General features: G+C 35.7%; 1 protein-coding gene across 9 annotated transcripts in view; it reads left to right on the top strand.

Moving 5' to 3' along the window:
* The window catches only part of LOC149787273 (FH1/FH2 domain-containing protein 3-like), a 411,067-nt gene that overhangs the window by 95,177 nt on the left and 293,223 nt on the right, over window positions 1-22,667 (top strand). For all 9 annotated transcript variants that reach the window (XM_089977788.1, XM_089977786.1, XM_089977784.1 and 6 more), the window contains one exon: window positions 3,439-3,492. In XM_089977788.1, coding sequence (XP_089833914.1) covers window positions 3,439-3,492 — 54 coding nt within the window. The remainder of the gene's footprint in view (window positions 1-3,438; window positions 3,493-22,667) is intronic.

Here is a 22,667-nt window from a genome sequence, read left to right as displayed (position 1 = left end):
TGGGTGGGTTGGTTAACTGACTGTTTGAGGTTGAAAACATCAATGGAATCTATGAGTTTTGATGTATTTGAGTTTCCGGGACAGTCAAAGTGAAAGTTGAAATCTCCAAGAATAATCAGGTTGCCACCTATCGAATTTCCATAGTCCAGGAGATTCGGAAACTGCTCCAAAAAGAGAGAGTCAGCCAGCCTGTTTTTCTACTAGGAGGAGGGCGGTATAGGCAGAAAAACATTGACTGACCTTTGCTCCAGTGTGAGTGTGGTTTGGACTAGTTCAAACGATGTGTGGTCGAAATTGAATGTTGTGGTGTAGTTAAGACGTTTTATCATGGAGTTCTTTGTGATGTGTTAGATCCGCACACTTGGGCTCATCGCCTGATGTTTTTAGCCATGTTTCTCTCAAGAAAAATATGTCAACATTTTGGTCGTTGATAAAATTAACTATTTCTGTGCGCTTTTCCAGTGGTCCTACTGACTGGGTATTGATTAATGCAATGCGCAGAGGTATTTCTTGGATAGTTGACACAAAGGTTGACGAATTAATTGGGATTTGAATTAGGTTATCTAAATTAACGGTCGAAAATTTTTTAAATGGTTGTGCCGAAATAAGGGAGATAACTGGGATTCTTCTTCCTGTTCTACGCCGGCCAGCTTTGAAACAACATTTCTATTTTCGCTTTTGTTTACATTTAGGTAATGATGAATGTAGTCCTAGTTCGTTTAGCCTAGAGCACAATGTAGTGTGGAGAGCCAAGGAGTGAACATTTAAAGCAATTAATGAGGGTCCATCGTAGCATAAACTGGTTGACTGGCGAGTGTCACGTGATGGCGGTTTGTTCAAAAACAGCAGAGTAAAACAGCTGAGAAAAAGTCTAATTATTCTCGTTTCCAAAACAAGGAGATGAAGAAACACATACGAATTTAACAGCCAATACATAATGAACACAATAACGAAGATGAGAACAGGCAACAAGCACAAATATCATGAAAACGGCACTAAAAAACGGAACAGCTGCTTCAAGCCGGTTAAGCGATAGCGGCCATCTTGTATACCCGTTATTCATTTGTAGGAAACAAATTTTCTTTTATTTTCATGCTCAAATGTACTGGCTCGCAAAATGTACGCTGTACTGTGTGATTGAAACAGCAGATTTCTTTTTGGATTCCGTGTGATGTCTGCTGTTTTTTGTGTGTTTATTCGCACAAAAATATAAACATAAATATAATTCTAATTCCAAATTCAAAAATATACACAGAAACAATTCTCTTTCTTAATTCTAATTACTAATTCAAAGTAAAATAGCACATTAAGAAGAAAGTTAAATAATTCTTGGATTTGAATTCGAGTCGTCTTTAACGGGAGGAGGCCATATTTAGAGCTCGACTACATAAACGTCTACAACTAACTCAGATTTCATGCTTTTATCGGTGTCTATTGACAGCCAGTGAAAAATTGTTTTTTTTTCTTCTCACTCTTGTGAAATACCAAAATTATTTCTCTCAGAAAATCCAGCAATTCACAGCCTGGCATAAAAGAAAACCGTTTAACTACTGTCCGCATCAGTTCAACCGATGAATTAGTTATTCGTTTCTTTTAAAATCAAAGAATGTTAGCAACTTTTACCAATTTTCGACATTGCTTCCTTATTTGCTTGTTTGTTTGTTCTTCTTATAAACTTATCATATTCATTTATGTATTTATTTATTTTAGTGTTATTTCCATTTAATTATTTTTTGAAATTACAATTACTACTGTTTTATTTATTTTGTTTTCAAATGAATGAAATAATCAAGGTTCACATACTCCCAAACAAAGCGTCTTTCAGTAAAATTTTCATTATTATCTACCAATGTATCCAGAATGATGTTATCATTATTATCTACCAATGTATCTGTGTATCTAGAATCCTGTCACCAATTAGTATTAACCAATGAAAGATATCAACAGGCGATGATACATGATTTGGATCACTGCGTAAAGGGGAATTCTATTCAGTGCAAGCGATTTACTTACTTATAAATTTTCCATAACGAACTGATTTTTCTTGAATGCTTGGTCCGAATATGCAAAATCTAAAAGAATATTAGCGTAACGATGCAAAATTTGTTGATTATTGGACACATAATCGCTAGCCAAGGTTCCGATATGATAACCCTATCTGCACCGTAGCGTATCGATCACATATTTATGTACTTCGGGGCTGTGAATTTCATTGGTTGCGGCGGTAGCCACTATATCCAGTTAAAATAAAGTTATTAAGAATTTGAATACTGTTCCTACATGATCGAGATAAGCGGAGCACAGAACTTGAATGGACTGAAAATAAGCAATTTTCTACTGCCGGTCTGAGTTTGTACAATTACCTTTCACTCAAATAACCTGTAATGGCTTCCATCTGGTACGTAGTCATACTTTCGATGTTAAACTTACAAAGTATCCTCTAGAAGTCAATTCCCTCCACCATTTTCGGCCGACGTAGAATGCACCGCTGTTACACGATAGTGGTTAGTTGGCATTACATAACTAATGGATGCAACTCATGAAATCCAATAGATGTCGCCAAGGCAAGACACTAAAATATCTGTTAGATCCGCCAAGGTGTAGATAGGGTTATCATATCGGAACCTTGACTAACGAAGATGTGTTGGACATTGATTTCGATTACCATCTTTTTAGGTGTTTGTAACAAGCCTTACAAAGTTAAAATTATGTATTACATGCTCCATCTATAAACTTCATCCAAGTCTAGCCTTTGAAAACCCAATCCTAGCCTTTGAAAATCCCACCCTAGCCTTTGAAAAAAAACCTAGCCTTTGAAAACCCCACCCTAGCCTTTGAAAATCCCACCCTAGCCTTTGAAAAAAAACCTAGCCTTTGAAAATCCCACCTAGCCTTTGAAAACCCCACTCTAGTCTTTGAAAATCGCACCCTAGCCTTTGAAAATCCCACCCTAGCCTTTGAAAACCCACCCTAGCCTTTGAAAATCACACCCTAGCCTTTGAAAACCCCACTCTAGTCTTTGAAAATCCCACTCTAGCCTTTTGCACTTCGCTTAGTAAGCTAACCAATATTATCGAAAAATTCTTCGTTTATTAGTAATAATATAAAATACCAGCATAAACATTGATCGTATGTTTTTCGTACCTGAATTCGCTAATGTAGATATCTAAAATAATTGGTGTGGATAAAGGAGAGCACAGATATTTAATCTCCTTGGCGTAAAAATATTTGCCGGTATGCAGTTTGCTCATTACAGCGTGTGCCAAGAGATCTGGTGAGCCTTGATGCAACAGAATTAGTTAGTCCTAATACATAGGACTAAGTCTAATTGAAATGAAAGGATAAGTAATATCAACACGTGCTCTTCTGGGGAAGGCCTGAGTTTCGTATACAGTAGCATCCCTGGCTGTTATCTGATTCACTCTATTTTTCTTGCAGCCTTCCTACGACAGAGGATATGGGAGTATCGCAAGCAGCCGCAGCTATGGATCTGTGAGTAACCCTTGAATGCATGTTTAAATATATCGTTAGGTTTTTAAACTGGGCGTGAATTTGTTGTTAAATACGTTCCTTGAACATCTGAATTAAGTCAGCGTACCGGGAAGTGTAGCTGAGGTAATGATGTACGGTGAATGCACCATACTGAATTGATGTGTGTGTGTGTGTGTGTGTGTGTGTGTGTGGACAAATTAGTTCTATCTATTTAAATGGCAATAATCTTCATTATAGTAGAGTTTTTTTATATATAAACTTTTTTATGTTACTCCATTAAGAATAAAAAGTGTTACAATGTTAAATTAAGTGACACTAAAAAAAATACGTTTATCTATTTTGCTGTCTGTCTGAAAGTCTACTTGTTGGCGTGGGGGGAGGGGGTAAGCTTCCTGAAACTCAGTGATCCATCGATGATAAATTAAAAGGAAACAGAATAAAACTGTATTAGGAAATAGCTCTACATAGCTTTATAAAAATGTTCTTGGTGTCAAAACTCTTGACCTCAGTCAAACTCTGTGATAGCTGTATGCCTTTTAACCGAATAAGTTATAACTGAATACAAGCGACTAACTGATAAGTGTATATCTTAACCGACCATGATCTATGACCTGTACAAGCGAATGTATGAAACTTGATGATGATAAATTGCTATGATTAGACGTAATTAGTTACAAATTAAGAAAACGGGCATTTTGGTCTCTAAACTAACTTTTCTTGCATTTTAATAGAATTAATACGCGTGGCTCTAGTTGAGCAATAAATGGAAATACTTTTGTTGATATATCAGTACATGCTCTTTGCCAAACAAATGCGACGATAGTATATTTATTATAATCACCATGTAGCCACCATGCTCTCATTTACTCGCATAGACACATTATTCTACTAAACAACCAACAACTGCTTCATTAAGAAAAAAACAATCAAATGTTTTTATTAGTCAACCTTCAGTCTATACGTAAATGGAAGATTTAACGAATACATTCTCAAAGATATGATAGGAAAAATGATATTTTTATAAATGGTTCAATTAGCAATCGTATGTATGTATGTATGTATGTATGTATGTATGTATGTATGTATGTATGTCTGCATGCATGCATGCATGCATGCATGTATGTATGACTGACTGACTGACTGACTCACTGACTGACTTTATTTCCTCTTAAAAAAGAGATTACATCAGAATAAACATGTATGTATATATGTATGTATGTATGGGGCCCCGAGCGGCCGAGTGGTCTAAAGCGCTCTCCGTTACGGATCACTGCCATCTCACCTCTGTCTATGTGGGTTCGAGTCTCGGACTCAGCCAATGTGGGTATGTGAGAAAGCTTGCCAGTAGCTTCTCGCGGGTCGGTGGTTCTTTCTGGGGTTTTACCGGGTTCTTCTTCCACCATTAATACTGGCCGCCATGTATAGCCTATCGTGTGCTGAAAAATGGCGTTAAACCCTACAACAACAACATGTATGTATGTATGTGTGTTCATCAAAACAGCCCCCATAACTCTTATCTAAACCGTGAAGAAGAAAAAAGGAAATTGTATCCCGTATTTTTGTTTATAGATGCTTGAGTCTGAACACGAACAAAATCTACCGCCTTATAAAATATCTCAGATACGTCCGTCTATTGTCAATTATGTCATTCTAGGATATGGTGGCCTTCAGTTTGAATATCGGTGATTTTTGTTCGCAGAGGTTGAGCAATGAATGATCATTATTGGGTTCATGATAAATATGTTTAAAAAAAGATTTGTTCTATAGTGGTATAAAAACGTATTAGCGAGCTGGGCAGAAATTAATTTAAACTTTTTAAAATTGTTTTGTATTTTCTTTTTAATTGACTTTCTGAGCGATATAACAACGCGCTTGGCTTTCTAAAGCGCTCGCGTGGTTTAACAAAGTGCTTCAACCATTAAGAACAAAAAGACTTAAGCAGGGAAGAGCGAGTGTATCATCAGTCGTGTGTGTGTGTGTGTGTGTGTGTGTGTGTGTGTGTGTGTGTACTGGCTGGTATATATCGTGTGCTGACTTGGTGCTTCTCCCTATAACGTCGGAATATAATAAACAAGGACAAAAAAACAAGATTGCCTGACGTCATGTTAATGTTTTGCATTGGGGCATGTACGCATTCTTTCATTGTGGAAATGCATGCGCCTCTCAGCTCATTACTTTTTAGAAAATATTACCGTCGGAAGGCTACTTTTAACCTAGAGTCAAATTACACGAGTACATTCAAGGTCAGAATCCTTACACAATTCTATCAAGAGGCCTACAAGAACTGCCCAGTCCAGCAGCTAGTAGAAGCAGCTAACTACAATTTTACGCTACACAGCTACCATTTCCCCGAAATTACCTGAGAGGAAAAAGGACTGTGGAAAAATGTAAAGAAGCAGAAGAAAAACGGAGAACTTCTGCTAAACAAAAGCCTTTCTAAAGGCTACCAATATTGCCTCTTATCCAGGGAACCATTTTGGCTTGGTATCCCGTTTCGATAAAACTATTATGTACACTAACTTGATCCGTCAGTCCACCGGTTCAGAATTCAAACCTGTTATGACCTAACAGAGACCAAACTTTTTATATGTCGCTCAGACATATTAGTTATTGAAAATGTGTAGGGCATCTACAACGTACACTATATACTAGAATTTTTACGATTGTTAGGACGTAGGAAAATTTTACAACTTGTTTTGATTTGACCCAATTGCACAGGTGGCTAACACAATATTGGCATTTTGTATTGTCCATTATTGCAACTAGACTAAATCTGACTAAGTATGGGCTGGCGTTCTTGGGAGTGCACGACGTCCATGGCTGGCTTGCCGAGTTCCTTGCCCTCTTGCCTCTCTCGGACATCGTATAACGGCAGAGATGTGGAACAATTTCCACCAGCCTAAAGCTAGGTGTCCCGATGTGACGTCATCATTGCGACAAATCGCAACAGGATATACATACTGCTTGGGTCGACACCTAGTACAGAAAATACGGACTGAAATCAACTCTCGTTAACATGAGTGTGCTTTGGGCCCATTCTCACTCGTGAAAGCCCTTCATTCAGGTCGTTAGGGACATATAGTGCTACGACCTGACGGCTAAATTAGCAGTGCTCCTTGAGCACATAAACGCCTGTGGGATGTGGCACTAATTCCTTCCCCCCAGGAACATTTAGCATCCCGCTGTGCGGGAATAAACCCGTCGCATATGCCCTTCTGGGCGCACGCGACGTAAATCCAATCAATCAATCAATCAATCAATCTAAACGAGGTGGCACCCAAATTACGTCGCGACGTAAGCCTCGCGCCACCTTGTGAAATCGTCACCTTGTGTTTCATCAATGTAAGTAAAGAATTCCTGACATTTTCTCTACAAATTTGGCAGAAATCTTCATAAATTGATCTACTGTAATGTAGTTATAGGGTGTAATCAAACTGAGTGTAATGTAGTTACCACCAGATTTACATGGCTGTATGTTCAATAAAATGGGAAGCCACTGCGAAGAATATGGAGTTTTTCAATGTGCATATTATTAGTTTATTTGACAACCATTGAAAACATATTGTACATCGTGAATTTGCAGAAGAAAAGTTAGTCTTCTCTGCCTTCTTGTGATGTTACTCGTCTGGATTTTTCATTCTGCGCTGAATTCATTAAACGGTGTAAATCACGAGTAAACCAGTGCCCTGTTCCAATTTTACCAATGACATTGCAAACCTCGTACTCCTCACAGTCGATCACCTCCCTTAGGCTAATACAACCGCCACAACAATGTAAATTTGGTGGTGAAATGCCACCTGGTGAAGACGTAAACTTAGAAAACTTCATCACACTCCATTTAGCTTGCACTTGCTGCGATATTTTCTTAACACAGCTTTAGTGCAGAATGGGAGGATTTAGCCCAATACGCAAGAGAAAAAAGTAACGAATTCTCAACTTGCAGTGATCATGGACGTCTGCACATAAGAGGCAAACCCCTTTTTCCACCCCCACCCACACCCGATTTCGCCTGTAAACAAAGTTTTGGCACACATCCGTAAAACATATAGCTGACCTCTACATGTTTGGCCTCCATACTGCTGCTGACAACCCTGGAGCACAAATTTTTACAAGGTAGTACGTGGCAGGCGTAATACTAAGACGACGATTCCCCCATGAAAAGCCTCTGAGTTTCCATTCAGTCCGATTTTTAGGCAGGTTTTTCTTTGGTCAATGTACTAATGTTTCGGTGAACATGGGGTCAAAACATCGTTCTGGAAGCGATATATTCTGAATGAGAATGAGCTGTAAGCAGTTTCTGCAAAGCTTGGAATAGGTCCGGGGCTCTGTCATCTGACGGTATTTTCGCCGGTAGTATGGTTAGTCAGTTTAAAATAGTCTGTATGATATCACAATGACGCGTCAGATGATGATGTCACTGTGACGGAACACGACAATGTCACTTTAGCATGAAGACAGATTACAAGTTCCATGTCACGTTTAATACTTTAGAATGCACTTGATATTAATTTGATTGAACTTTAACATTTGGATGCTATTCTGGTTTGTATAATAATGTGTTTCATGAACAATTTCATGGTACAGTTTGTAATACTATAATTACATCTTCATTATATATGGAAAAACCCCGCAACATAATTCATTTTTTAGATGTATATCGTGGACCATTCATAAAGTGCAACAAATGAATTACAAAATATATAAAAGTTAGCAAATGTTATCGGCTTTTTTCACAATTTAAGTCTGAAGTCCAGGAAGTGAAAATGACCAAGCAAGCAGTTTTTTTTATTATGGTGCACATCTGAAGTAAGTCCAAGGTGTGCATGCCTCTACAAACATTACTACAGCAATCAATCATGCACCAGAATAAAGGGAATTAAAAGTTCTTTTAACAGTATCTAAGATATAAAGGTATTTTAAATAGCCAGTATAACCAGTGAGGAAAACCGGGGAAATTCTTTTTTTTTTAACAATCTAAGCAAAATACGAAACTATAGCGCGTCACCGAAATACTTCCATGGCCATTAGGACTACCACCTTGCCTATTTCTGCAGGAAAAATATATGTCTCCGATATATGTCGGTCGAGTATTTCCAGACAAATCACAAAATTTGTTCATCGGAATTTTCTTCGCAAAAGAGAAATAACAATTTATTTGGACCATCTCGGCTATTTGTAGGAGTGGTTGACAGAAGAATCGACCCAAAAATTATGAAAGAAAAATAAGTTCGATGCATACACAACTTCTTTGTCAATCATTGTTTCGTAAATGATCAAGGTGGTCCGAATGGCAGCTAATGTCAGCTGTAGGTTAGTTTGACCTCGAAGTTGCGAAATTTCGAAGGAGTATTTCAGTAGACAAAGGGAGATATAGGCGAAAAATGTTGTAAGTCTCAGAAACACTTAAATAAGATAGGCAAATGACCCGACGTCAAACATTTTACTGAATCATATACAAAAGTTCAGTAAAAGAAATTAATAAAGTAATGTTATACTTGAATATTTTTTATATAAATTTAAGGATGTTTCGGCCAAAATTAAGTTATCTGAATCGATAAATCGTCATTATGAACGATAATGTGAAGGTATGTGATGGATATTTAATGTCACATTGTAAGCAAAGTACATGCATATGCAATGCTTACTTTCGATCTCGAATTTCCATGTGTATGTATGGTTACTTTCATATTTCTGTAGTTCTCAGTCTCGATTTCCATAATACAGACATTTTTTCATACATTCACCAATCTTTTGCTCTTCATCGTGCACAGTTATTTTGTGGTCTAGCTAATTTATTTGGCTAAAACATGATGCCCTGTCCCATTCCTGCTAGCATGCCACATTGGTAGATGCCCCAGACTTGCATTGTTGGTGTCAGAACAGAACCAGAGATAATTACAGCATAATTATTGCTGGCTCTGACTTACATCCGGCATTGCAAAGGTGATTTGATTTGACCCTCGAACCGTGTTTTTAATTAGACCACTATCTGCTGATGCATTGAAGACCTCCACCAAGAATGTTTACGCTTCTGATTTTGCTGCTTCATTACCACGAACATACATCGAAGACGTTAGGAGGTACATACAACGCACAATCGATTTATTTCGATTTGTATTCGGAATCACCTTTAATCAGATACCCGAAATTGGTAATACGGTCTAAATGTATGGTATATACTTCGTACATGGAGAAATAGAGAGACAAATTTGTTTAAACTCTTGCAACAACAACAACAAAAAAAAAGACAAAAATATTTGAACTATTTATATTTCATTGATAGTAATGATGGTAATGCAGTAATTGAAATTACTGAAAATTGAAGAAAACGTATGTGTGATTTGGATTTTGAAAGTAGCTTTAACAATTGTGCAGTCATATCGCTACGATGTCTGCACTGTTACACTGGGACATCATGCCGCATACATGTAGCATCATGTCCCACCCAGTTACATTATCCTAACACTAGGCCTACCTGTCCAAGCACTAACCTCTTAATGCTGAGCGCCTAGCGAGGCAGCTGCTAGCAGCTAAAACTATTTTTGTATAAGTCTTTGGTATGACTCGACTGGGGTATCGAACCCGCGACCTCCCGCATCCGAGGCGGACACTCTAACCACTGGGCCACCGGAGCGGTCAAGAAACATTTTAAGATTTGCGTGAACAAAAAGTAAAAAGCATTAGCTTGATCCAAAATGAAATGGAAAGTTGATAAGAGCTTCGTAACCTGCCAACATGAAATGGAAAGTTGAAATCTTTGTATCCTACCAAAATGAAATAGAAAGTTGATGGAAATCTTTGTAGCCTGCCAAAATGAAAATGAAAAGTTGATGGAAATAAAAACGCTAAATATCTTTGTAACCTGCGAAAAGAATTATATTTAAAAAGTAATTTATATGATAGTGTCAGATGACCGCAATAAAATTCCGGATCTTCATGGATTTGTATTCTACAAGAACACCTAAAACTTCGTTCCACGACTATAACTACAAACGGTACGTAACTATAACCCGTATAAAATCCAACTTTCATTGAAGGATTCGAGCAGATGAAAAAACTGATAAGTATGCATGAATATATCTTAGCATTGAAAAAAATGGAAAATAATAATTCCCCCCACCCTTATTGATTGTTCACACAAATTGTATAATTTGTTTGTTTTTCCTGATCTGGGACATTGCTCAATAAACGCATTAAATAATGTTTACATCAGTTGTTCTTTTTCTATACCACAGAGCCATGGCGTAATGATGTTTAACATTTTTCTATACCACAGAACCATGGCGTAATGATGTTTAACATTTTTCTATATCACAGAACCATGGCGTAACAATATGTAATATGTTTGTATATCAAACAGCCAAAGCGTAACAATGTGTAACAACGTGTATTCAGGAAAGAAGGCAAACCAACGTTGTACTTTAGACACCCACTTTTGAGTGATGACGTGAAAATAGCATCAAGTGCAAATGCAAACAGAAAAAAAGACTTTTGCCAAAATTAATACTTAAACCCGATCCTCGATTACTTTGTTAATATTATGGTGAACGATGAAGAATCACAAATATCTGCATTGATCGTGCTTTTGGATTTCAATAAAATTTTATTTAGAAAACTCTTAACCATCTGGGATGTTACCTATCTTATACACATTGATTTTATAATAATATGTCCAGTTACGTAGTAAATAATGATCTTATATCGTCTTTCTTTCCTATTTAGCGAGGTGTCAGACAAGGAACCTAGCTTTTATAATTTATGTTTAGATATAAACGATGCACTAAGACATCAGCTTGCCATTAATGGAAATAATGTGGATAATTCTGAAAACCTAATTATAATGATGACTACGTGATTATAATGAAGACTACCTGATTATAATGATGAATACCTGAATACCTTATTATAATGATAACTACCTGATCATAAGGACGAATACTACCTGATTATAATAATGAATACTTGATTATAATGACGACTACCTGATTATAATGATGAATACCTGATTATGATGATGACTACCTGATTATAATGACGATTACCTGATTATAATGACGATTACCTGATTATAATGATGAATACCTGATTATAAGGACGAATACATGATTATAATGATGACTACCAGATTATAATGACGAATACCTGATTATAATGATGACTACCTGATTATAAGGACGAATACCTGATTATAATGATGAATACCTGATTATAATGATGACTACCTGATTATAAGGACGAATACCTGACTATAATGATGAATACCTGATTATAATGATGAATACCTGATTATAAGGACGAATATTTGATTATAATGATGAATACCTGATTATAATGATGAATACCTGATTATAATGATAACTACCTGATTATAATGATGACTATCTGATTATAATGATGAATACCTTTTCATCAAATGCATTATATTGCTTTTAAATTATACGGAATGGAAAAGGAGGTCAAATTAAAAGAATGTTGGAGATCTCACATCAGTTGGTGGATAGTGACCGTCCAAGTATTCATAATATTCGTGTCTTTAGCAGAGCTTTGAAATTGAAATGGTTTTGTTTGTTAAACATTGATCCACTGAGTTTAAGCTGGAAATTGCTTGCGTTTCAAAGTCTGTAGAAATTCTAAGGATATACGATCTGTTTCCTGTATAATTATGGAATCCATTATTTAAGATGTCTTGTTATTTAATTCAGTTGATGGCATATTCAATATTGCCATCAGCTTTATTCGGATGCATGACTTAATCAATGCAATGTCGAGATAGTGATAAGATTTTATAGGAAACTCAGAACAAATGGACAAAATCAGTAATAACTACGTTTTTCCTTAAAAAAGATGGAAAAAGTGACTAGACATTCTACAAGACTGTTTTGTTAACGAAGTCAAATCAAATTCATAACATCCCAAGAAAAATTACATTGACACTTGCATGAAAACTTGTCTTTAGAAAAATGGCACTGGCAAATTGCATGAAAACTTGTCTGTTGGAAAATTACATCGACATTTTCATGTACAATTGTCTTTAGAAAAATGGCATTGACAACTGGATGAAAACTTGTCTGTAGAATAATGGCATAAAATATATCTTAAAACATTCATGGTCACTGATTCTACCATTCTTCAAACATTTCACATTCAAAGATTTGCGCAGAATTATCTTTACTAATATTTTACTAATATTAAGATGATTTAATGCAAAAAGTCTGCGACGTTTGCTAAAGGCGCATCCAGTCCAGTCCGCGACAATTTGTAATGAGGCAAGAAAAATGACAATTTGTTTGTTCTTTGATTGTGAACATATTAGAAGCTCGTGTATGTCCATTTTTTTAACCTAAACTTCTGTTAAAACATAATTCTTTCCTATTAGACTCTGAAATTGTATATTTATTCTTGTAAAATTGAGAAACACGTTCCAAACAGTAGTAAAGTTATAAACAATATTATAGTTATAAACAGTATTAAAGTTATAAACAGTATCAAAGTTATAAACAGCATTTTGTACCACATTATACTGATTTACTTTCCACAAGACCATAGGTCTCTAAAAAGGCCTATAAGATATGGGAATTAAAGAGATCCCATATTGGATGTTATGCTCTCTATGCTGCTACATATTTTGCGTACTAATGCTACATACTTTGCGTACTATTACTACATATTTTGCGTACTATAGTAAAATGTACTGTACTATACGCTGAAAAGAAATGTACTGTATTATATGCTGATAAAAGAAAACAGTCTCACCAATATTCCATGAAAACGAAAGCTTCATCAGCCTTTACACATGCAAGCTAAAATACTGGCGTGGTTATGGAGTTACGGTCTGGGCCTGGTTAATGTACATTTGCTCGATAGCCAATATTTAACCTTTTTTGGAGCTGACAATTTTGCTCTTTATATGAAATGTTTATGGGCTGGCCCCAAAGAAATGTTTCCCACCTGTAACGTTACACATATAGCACCCTTCTCACTCCCTCCCTCCATAAAGTTCGTGTCATACTGGTCCTGTTTATTTTGAAACTCACTGTCAGAATACTTTTACGAATTCTAACCAATTTTTTTTTCCGAGGAAAAATGCATTTGAATTACGGTATTTAATACTTCAAAACTTTTTATCCCCAGTCCGTTAATTAACGCATTATGACTAATTACGCCTACACATGGATGGCAATCATATGGTCTTTCTGTATAATAAAGCTCCTAGTCGTAGACATTAACTAAATGAAGAACAGATTTTCTTATTATACACTGCATTATGTTATTTACCTCCCCGATCTTGTTTTTATACACGCGTTGGTACGTTATAATCTGTCATGGTCGTGTCCACCCATTGTTCCCTCTACAACAGTAAAGATTTCTTTGCTTTATGCAGAGCTTTAAATTGCACACATTGTATGGTTGTAAAACGTCGTTCAACAAGGTTTAGAGAAGGTTAATGACTTAGATAATAGAAAGTGAATCAAAACTGGAGTGCGATGAAATATTCTCGTCATTACAAGCGATATCAAGCTCCCTCATCGAATACAAAGATCTTAACACATATTTGAAAATCAGAAATGAAAAGTCGGCATTAATATCACACTTCCGTAACACACTGAAATCTATTGCGTTACACTAACTGTTGTCACGATGACTATTGTATCACACTACAGGTAGTCAGGAAACTGAATTCTTGGAACAAGTACAATAATTTTGTACATTTGACCCATTGTTCATCGCACCGACTTGACGCTGCCAACCAGAGGAGCCCATTTCCGAACTAGCTGTCATCACTGTTGTGGGGGTGAAGTTACTGACTGAGAGACATGTTTTAGTAGCACTGTGTAGTAGATAATAATGATGTAACGTAAGTTTGTAACTTATTCTTGGACATACATTTTCAGGTGTTATCAAAATTGTTACCATTTATTTCAATAGTTCACAAAGAAGAAATTTGGTAAAATTATTATACAGGTGTTACTCGATAGATTTACCAGCAGAAGGACAAGATGTGATTGGCTGTCATCCGATGTTAATCTGTATTGACGTGTATTGAACTGTAAGAAATAGCCCTTGGTCACTATTATACGACTAGGGTAATCGTTGTAAATGCATATTCCATGTTTGTGGACAAAGTTGTTTTGGTTACATATAAAAATGATGATAATCAAATTCTAAATTTTCCACTTAGAAATTAAAAAATTAAAAATTCAGTTGTGATTCAACTCAAGTAGGCTTTGAAAGTGTTATATTAGCCCTGTAGTTAAAAAAGACACTGTCAAGTCAGTGGGTGGTAAAGGTGGAGCCAAGAGAATATACACTATTTCAAGACATACTGATAACATGATGATGGGCCCGACAAATACAAATATTTCAGGGGGTTTAGGGGATTCTTTTTGTTTGTTACCTACTTTGAAATTTGAAAATTGCACCAAACCATCAGCTTGGAACTTTTGACTACACTTATACAATTGCGATTGCACGGACACGCGGTGCAATATTTAATGTGGGAAGATTGTTCCAACTCTATGGTCTTAAACAAAGTAAAAGGAAGGAGCAAAAATCAACAAGTGTTGTAAAATTCAACAAATGATTTATTTCCCTAGAATTCAAAAGTGAAAATTAAAAAGAACTTACAATATTGTGAATTAAATCCCAAATAATCCTAAACATTCTATCACAAGTCCCAATGTATCAATGTCCAATTGAATTCCAGTGGTATTCCCAAAATAAATGGAATATCTTGACTTGCCTGTAATATCGAGTGTGATAATGTGCCAGTGGCCTGGATTGTAGCGACGTGTCAACAGTTTTTTGATATATCACAATAATATAATCCATAATGTCTTCATCTCAAATCACAATAATTCAAAATTAATGTTTTAGTAGAAGAATATTATTGAGCGCTTTATAATTCCAGTGAATAATAATTTGAATAAATAAATCCAACGAAATTAAAAACCAAACATAACAATAATAGAGTCAGGATGTAGGTCGGTTTTCTTTATAAAACATTCAAAGTTGTCAACAAGTTGAGGAATTTCCAGGTGAAAAACTGTCCTAGGCTCAGATTCAAATAAACGTTTTTACCTCCAGATATAATGATCTGAATATTTAACCCACACTCATAGAGAAATATTAGCTAAGTATTATGTTGTTTACAAAATTATTGTAACTGGTCAGATACACCAAGACCTTGATTTTGGACAAAGTCGAATACAAAATACAGATATACATAACATATAATCATCAAGAAAAGCCACAAAAAAGAAGGAAAAAAAAATATCCAAGACAACTTACCCCCCCCCCCATCTGTAACAAAGTATGCAATTTACGAAAACAGAGACGAAAATCTTGGAGATGAACATGGCATGATACGAATCCACAGTCAGTTTTTAAATGGCATCTGTCAGGAAATTTGTTGTTTTCCTGTTGTTTAGTGTTTCTTTTTTTTCCAGAAGCATCTTGACACAAATGATTTTCACAGCTACGCGTGAGGCGTTTATTGTCGACAAATACATTTTCCTCCTGTTGCGATGGCGTATATGACTAGCTTATTGGCGTAAATGTCTCCCTTTGAACATATTTTCAACTCTCTCATTGTTTGTATTGTTTATTAATTATTACTAAACTTCCTTTTCTTTGGAAATGCTGCAAGTGTTTAATATGACAAAAAAATGTTTATGTCCTGAAGAACGTTTGAATTTCCCAGTATAAAATATCCATACAGGGGATGTCAAAATTTGAAATTCCCAATATAAAATATCCATACAGGGGATGTAAATATCCATACAGGGGAGGTAAATATCCATACTGGGGGATGTAAATCCATACAGGGGAGGTAAATATCCATTCAGGGGATGTAAATATCCATACAGGGGATGTAAACGTTTGAAATTCCCAATATAAAATATCCATCGTAAAATGTTAAAATCTGTCGTAAGGTGGCGCTCTACCGTTTCACCAGTTATTATGTACTTTTGAGAGAGTGACGTATGTAAGGTGAACTTGTTTGCATTTAAAACATGCACAATGGAGAGAATGGTGGCATACCTCTATGCTACATTAATGTAATGTGGATGATATTTCTTTGGATATTGTACTTTTGGAAATTGTACATAATCAATGCACACTGCTAACTAAAATGACTGCTCCCTTGTGCTAAAAAATCAGCCTGAATTAGTCTAAAGTACACTATCCATAGCAGCTATTAAAATATGGAAAATGAATTTTACCAGACTAGACAATACCAGCTTCTGAAAGTGCAATCAATGAATTACCAAATATATAAAATGTAAAAAAGTTATCGGCTCTCTTTTTATACAATTTACCTCTGAAGTTCTGGAAGTGAAAATGACCAAGTGGAGCTAGCACTTTTTTGAAAGGTTCACATCTGGAGTAAGGCCAAGCTGTATACTCTATAACCCATATTACACCCATCAATCATACACCAAAATAAAGGGAATTAACGGTTCTTTGAATTATACCCAAGATATACAAGGTCTTTTTTTTAAATAGCCAGTATAACCAGTGAGAAAAGCCGGGGAAATTCTTTTTCTTTAAAATTCTAACCCTATGCAAAATGCGAAACTGTAGAGCCCACCTTAAAACAAATATAAAAATGTATGCAATTATTTTTTTTAATTTTCATATCATTATGTATGATGTTCTGAATAAAATGTTTCATTAATACTGATGTTAAGCATAAAAATAAGCTAATTATGATCTTTTTTGCTCTTGCTTACATAAATTTGCCATGAGGTATGTTTGTGTGAGTAGTGACCTTAATTATGGGCAAATTAGAAATCTTAGAATATAGGAATAGAGTCAACTTAAATTTAAAACTGTTGCAACAAGTAGAAGAAATATATAGTAAAAATGTTTATTTTCATTTTTTTTTGCAATGAAATAAAAAAATAAACGATGAGAAAGCAAATTCGCTTCTTCCATATTAAACAATAGGCAAATAGTTTACACTTTGACCTTTGACTTTTATGAACCTGATCTGTTCCATCCCTTTTCAAACTATAAAATTTATTATTGATATCTCAGAAATAATTCTGGCTAGTTTCATGTTCCTGTCATCCAGCATAACATTGGTTGCTATGTTGACAAAATCCAATGTGTATTTTTAAAAAAGTTAACTTTTTATGGGGGGGGGGCGCTGAACTTGTTAGAGACTCTGCAACTCATAAATACTCTTCTGTGGGAGGAAATACAGGAGATCTATTCAAATGACTGTTTTGATGCTTGCGACTTAAATGTTTCAGCCATACAATCAAAATTAAATCATACAATAATAATACCTATGTTTTCTTTAAGGGGGCGCTCACCATTACATACGTCACTCTCTCAAAAGGACATAATAATTGGTGAATGCTAGCATCTGTCGTAAAATTATAATATGTGTTCATTGCTTTAAATAATATTGATTGGCTTCTTGCCAGTTTCCATATTAACAGAATGAAGAAGTCCATTTTCTTGGTGTGTGTGTGTGGAGATTCTGCAGAAGTAAACTATAACACTGCAAGATGAATTTTCTCCTTGACAGAAAGGTTCTGGTGTTGTTAGCATTATTGACCATCACGGGCGACAGTAAACTGCGAATTGTGACTGTATCATCTGAAACATTCCCAAGCAGAATAGACCGCTCCGGTGACCTAGTGGTTAGAGCGTCCGTCTTGGATGCGGGAGGTCGCGGGTTCAAACCCAGGCCGAGTCATACCAAAGACTTGTAAAAAAAAATACTAGCAGCTGCCTCGCTTGGCGCTCAGCATTAAGAGGTTAGTATTAGGACTGGTCTGCCTGGTGTCAGGATAATGTGACTGGGAGGGACATGGTGCTACATGTCTGCGCCATGATGCCTAAGTGCTAGTCATCACTATAAACTGCAACACTGCAGACATCATAGCGATATGACTGAATTTCTTTTAAAAGCTACGTTAAGATATCTCTCTCACTTTCTCTCTATCTCTCTCTCTCTCACACACACACACACTCACACGCACACGTAGAATACATTACGTAATGTTATATTTTATTCATAAATTGTAACGATTATATGTAATCAAGATATTAGGTAATTAATTTGTATATGGGAATAAAATTCTATTTTGAGATATTAAGAGTTTAGATTGCGTGCGATCTATAAATAGTTTTTGACGTAGGTGTTTACGACACTTACAAATAATAATAATACTATTATTAATAAGACTTGTTTACTTGTTAGGGGTTATTTCCCACTGGATGGATTATGTTAGGCGGGTTCTTGGAAGAATTAAGTAATTTCCCGTAAGTGTTTTGAAATATTAGATTGAGTAGTAAGATCTGTCACATGGATGTATTGCGACATTAAGTTGTAATAGATTATTGAGGGTGTATATAAGGAGAGAATTTAGAAAGTAGATTCGTTCATATTTTTAGATTCATTCCTAGTTCGGTTTCTTTCTTCATATGTTGAAATTAGTCTGCAGATGTGTTTAATATTGTGTTAAGATAATTTAAAAAGAGACATTTGTTATTCTTATTCATTGGAATTACAGTGCTCTTTGGACTAGAACATTATTCTTGAAATAGTGTGAATTATTCACGGGAGTTCTGGACAAGGTTATTGTGATACGTACGTTCGTGGATCTGAGCTACATTCGATTCTTTTGGATTGGAACAGAACATGTTAGGATAATTTTGGATTCTATTCATAATACTGTAAATTGTATGTTCCTCTTACATTATCATTTTATAACTTTGATAATTAAAGTATTTGTTAAGTTTATGATTGTAACAGTAAAGACTAATTAAACATTTTAGTATTAATTCTGGAATTCATTTCGAAGTATTGGTTGCTCTTTTTTTTCTTCTATATTCCTGTGTGTCAATTAATCATGCAACAGCGGGAACTGTATTCTTGTGCCCATATGCACTCGTTTCGGACAATGTTGAATTGAATTGAAATATCATCTTAGAAAGCAGTTAAGCAGTTAATTCCGAAAACAAACCAGAACGCTCTTGAATAAAATCCATGTCATTTATATTGATTTGTAGTCGCAAGAACTTTATATTACGATATAACAAATGGCAACAGTTCAGTGAAATATCAAAAGAGGAAAGAGAGACTTGAAATAAAATAGTCTTAGTATTCAGCTAATGCAAAGCCTCTCCATTTTACCGGCCATTTTGCAGATTTCTTATGTTTCTTATTTGTGTTCCATGAAAAAGTTTGAAAAAATATTTAATACTTCTAGCCAACCTGTTTAGTCGGCATTCAAAACACTGTGTACCAAAGCTGTCGACATTGCTTGGGCCATATAAAGTTACCCAATTGACCCTATTTTTCGTGCCGATTCTATAAAAAAAAAAAAAAAAAAAAAGAAACAAACATTCGGGGGACGGGGAGGGCGGGGAACAACTTTGAAAAAAGAAGAAAAATCGGGAGGAAAAAATAACAGGAATGTGACTACCATCGAATTTAATTTTGGGATACGAATGACGTTTATTTCCTAATTTGTGTTTCATGTACGTCCATCCGACACCCCCACCCACCCACCCCAAAAAGATGCACCGACCTACATACCCTAATTTTTCAGTGTAACCAAAACCAAACATATTTTGTATTTGGCCTCAGCTTATCTCATTATAGGAATCTGCACTCGACTGCGCATTCCCGTATTCAATCTTTGTGTTTACTTAAGTTTCTATTATTGAATACGTCTGAACTGACGATCGGTTACAGCTTCTCAACCGTATTAAATTTTCATGAGTTAGATGCCATTAGTATGATAAATTTAACTTACCAGATGTTCTGCTTCTGGGCTGTTAACTCAGTTAAAGCTTTGCTTGTTTAAACTTGCAGGTTTGTGCGCAGAGAGTGAGCCTGCAGAATGTTTTTCTTGAAGAAAAAACCCATATATACCATATCCATTACCCAAGCAGAATATTTTGTAAACAAATAGAAAGCATATGTGATAGAATTGCCATGAATTGCATCATACATAAGGCCTTTTGAAAGCCTTTTTGCAATCCCCTCCCCACTTCATACACCTCCTCACCTCATGTTACAGTTCACTAGTGACACAATCTCATACACTCTGCACTATACAAGACCCTACTATATGTATTCGATACTAGGCCATGCACTTTTCGGCTTGACTACTAAGAACGTGGCTCTTGAAAACAGACAACAAAATGAAGATAAAATAATGAACTACTTCCCTGAAAGTTTATGGAACTTAACTCTACAAAATATTTCACTACTTCCCTGAAAGTGTGTAGAATGTGATATCTGACTCCGCTTTTGTTCACTTCTATAAGACTGGCAGATGTCGATATTCGTGAATTTAATTATGTGGAAATTGTTACTGGTTCAGATTCTTATCTGATCTATTGATTTTCATGTTCGAGTGTACCTCAGGTGTAAGTAATGTATAAATGTGCTAACTACATTGTGCGCCTCGGGTTTAAGTAATATGCCATTTTGGTAATGACACAGATTATTGTTGTTTTGTTTCAGTTTGATTGTGCGCCTCTGGTGTCAAGTCAGATACAGAAAGTGACTCATACTTGTACACTGTCTGTTTTATTGAATCTTGCCAATGCTTTGTATTCACATATAAATTGGACATGAAATGATGGTTGTCCACAACTTCAATTATATAATTTTATTACGATCCAATGCATGATGCTTCCTTGCTGCTTATAATCCCAAGTGTGATTTCTTTCATAGGTAATTGACACTTTCTCTGCTTACAATCCCAAGTGTGATTCCTTTCATAGGTAATTGACACTTTCTCTGCTTACAATCCCAAATGTGATTCCTTTCATAGGTAATTGACACTTTATCTGCCTACAGTCCCAAGTATGATTCCTTTCATAGGTAATTTACACTTTCTCTGCCTAAAATCCCAAGTATGATTCCTTTCATAGGTAATTGACACTTTCTCTGCCGATAAACATTAATCTCTGATAACCATAAACAAAAACTTTCAACTTCCGGAAAAGTAACAAATGCCTAACTGTAACCGATGTTTTCGAATAATTAAAAAAAAAGAAAGAAAAGAAAGAAAACGCCTGTGCAAACATACACGATGATGTTCTTGCAGACATTTTGTTTCCCAAATGAGCTTTATGATTGCTTGCATTGTCCTTGTGTCACTAGAAAACAACGGATCAAGGATAATCCTTGGGCACGTAGGATGCAGGATAATCCTATGACACGTAGTTAGTGGGATAATCCTCTGGCACGAAGGATACGGGATAATCGTAGGACACATAGGATGCGGGATAATCCTAGGATATGTAGGATGAGGGATAATTCTAGGACATGTAAGATACGGGATAATCCTATTGAATGTCAAACGTCTAACTTTTGTCATTATATGCTGTCTCGCTTTGAGATATCATCGCATGGAATGTGAACGCGAACTTCAAAATCGAAACCATATTTCATTTTTATATATTTCATAATTCACACCTAAAAATTGTTTTGTGTTCTTATTGTTGTATGAAATAAGAATTTTAAAAAAAATATGACAAGCAGTACAACTTCATGCATACAATTTCTGAAGAAGAATACTGGAAATAGAACGATTTAGTTCGACTTGGCTTATAGTTCTCTATTACAGTAATTTATCAAATATGTGTTCGGGAACAATCCATTTTCGACTGGCACTTGGTGTAATTGGCCTGGTTCATGCTTACTGCGTTGTTCATCTAGATGTGTGTTTCACTTTCACCATTTTTTGTTTTAGTGCAAGAGTGTCTGGAATATGAACCTTGTTTTTACGACTGTTTATGTCCATTTCCATTCTGTTACTTGATGGAAACGAACGTGAACAGTTAAACAGATGGCTTGAATCACTCTTCGGCAGATTGAAATCAGACTGTTGTTACCATTGCTTGATGGTGATAAGGCTCAGGTTGAATTTGTGGCCACTGACCTCCAGATATAAAAGAAAAAGGAGAATCTTTTTATTCCCTTGCTTTTCTTGGTATTTTGTTCTCGTTGGTGAAAGAATATAGGTGTAAGGATGGTCTATTTCAGTGCTGTCCAACCCGCGGCCCGCGGGCTGATTTACTCGAGCAAATATAGTCGCTGCTTTTCAGTTTTCTGCTGCGGCCCTCGGCCTCAAGAAAAACATTTTTCAGTGGCCCATGGTGTCAAAAAGGTTGGACAGCACTGGTCTATTTATTGA

The sequence above is a fragment of the Sinohyriopsis cumingii genome, chromosome 12 (genome assembly GCF_028554795.1).
Source record: "Sinohyriopsis cumingii isolate HCF-2022 chromosome 12, ASM2855479v2, whole genome shotgun sequence".
Classification (NCBI taxonomy): domain Eukaryota; kingdom Metazoa; phylum Mollusca; class Bivalvia; order Unionida; family Unionidae; genus Sinohyriopsis; species Sinohyriopsis cumingii.
Note: the sequence above shows the minus strand (reverse complement) of the source record. Positions and strands in the feature narration are given on the sequence as shown.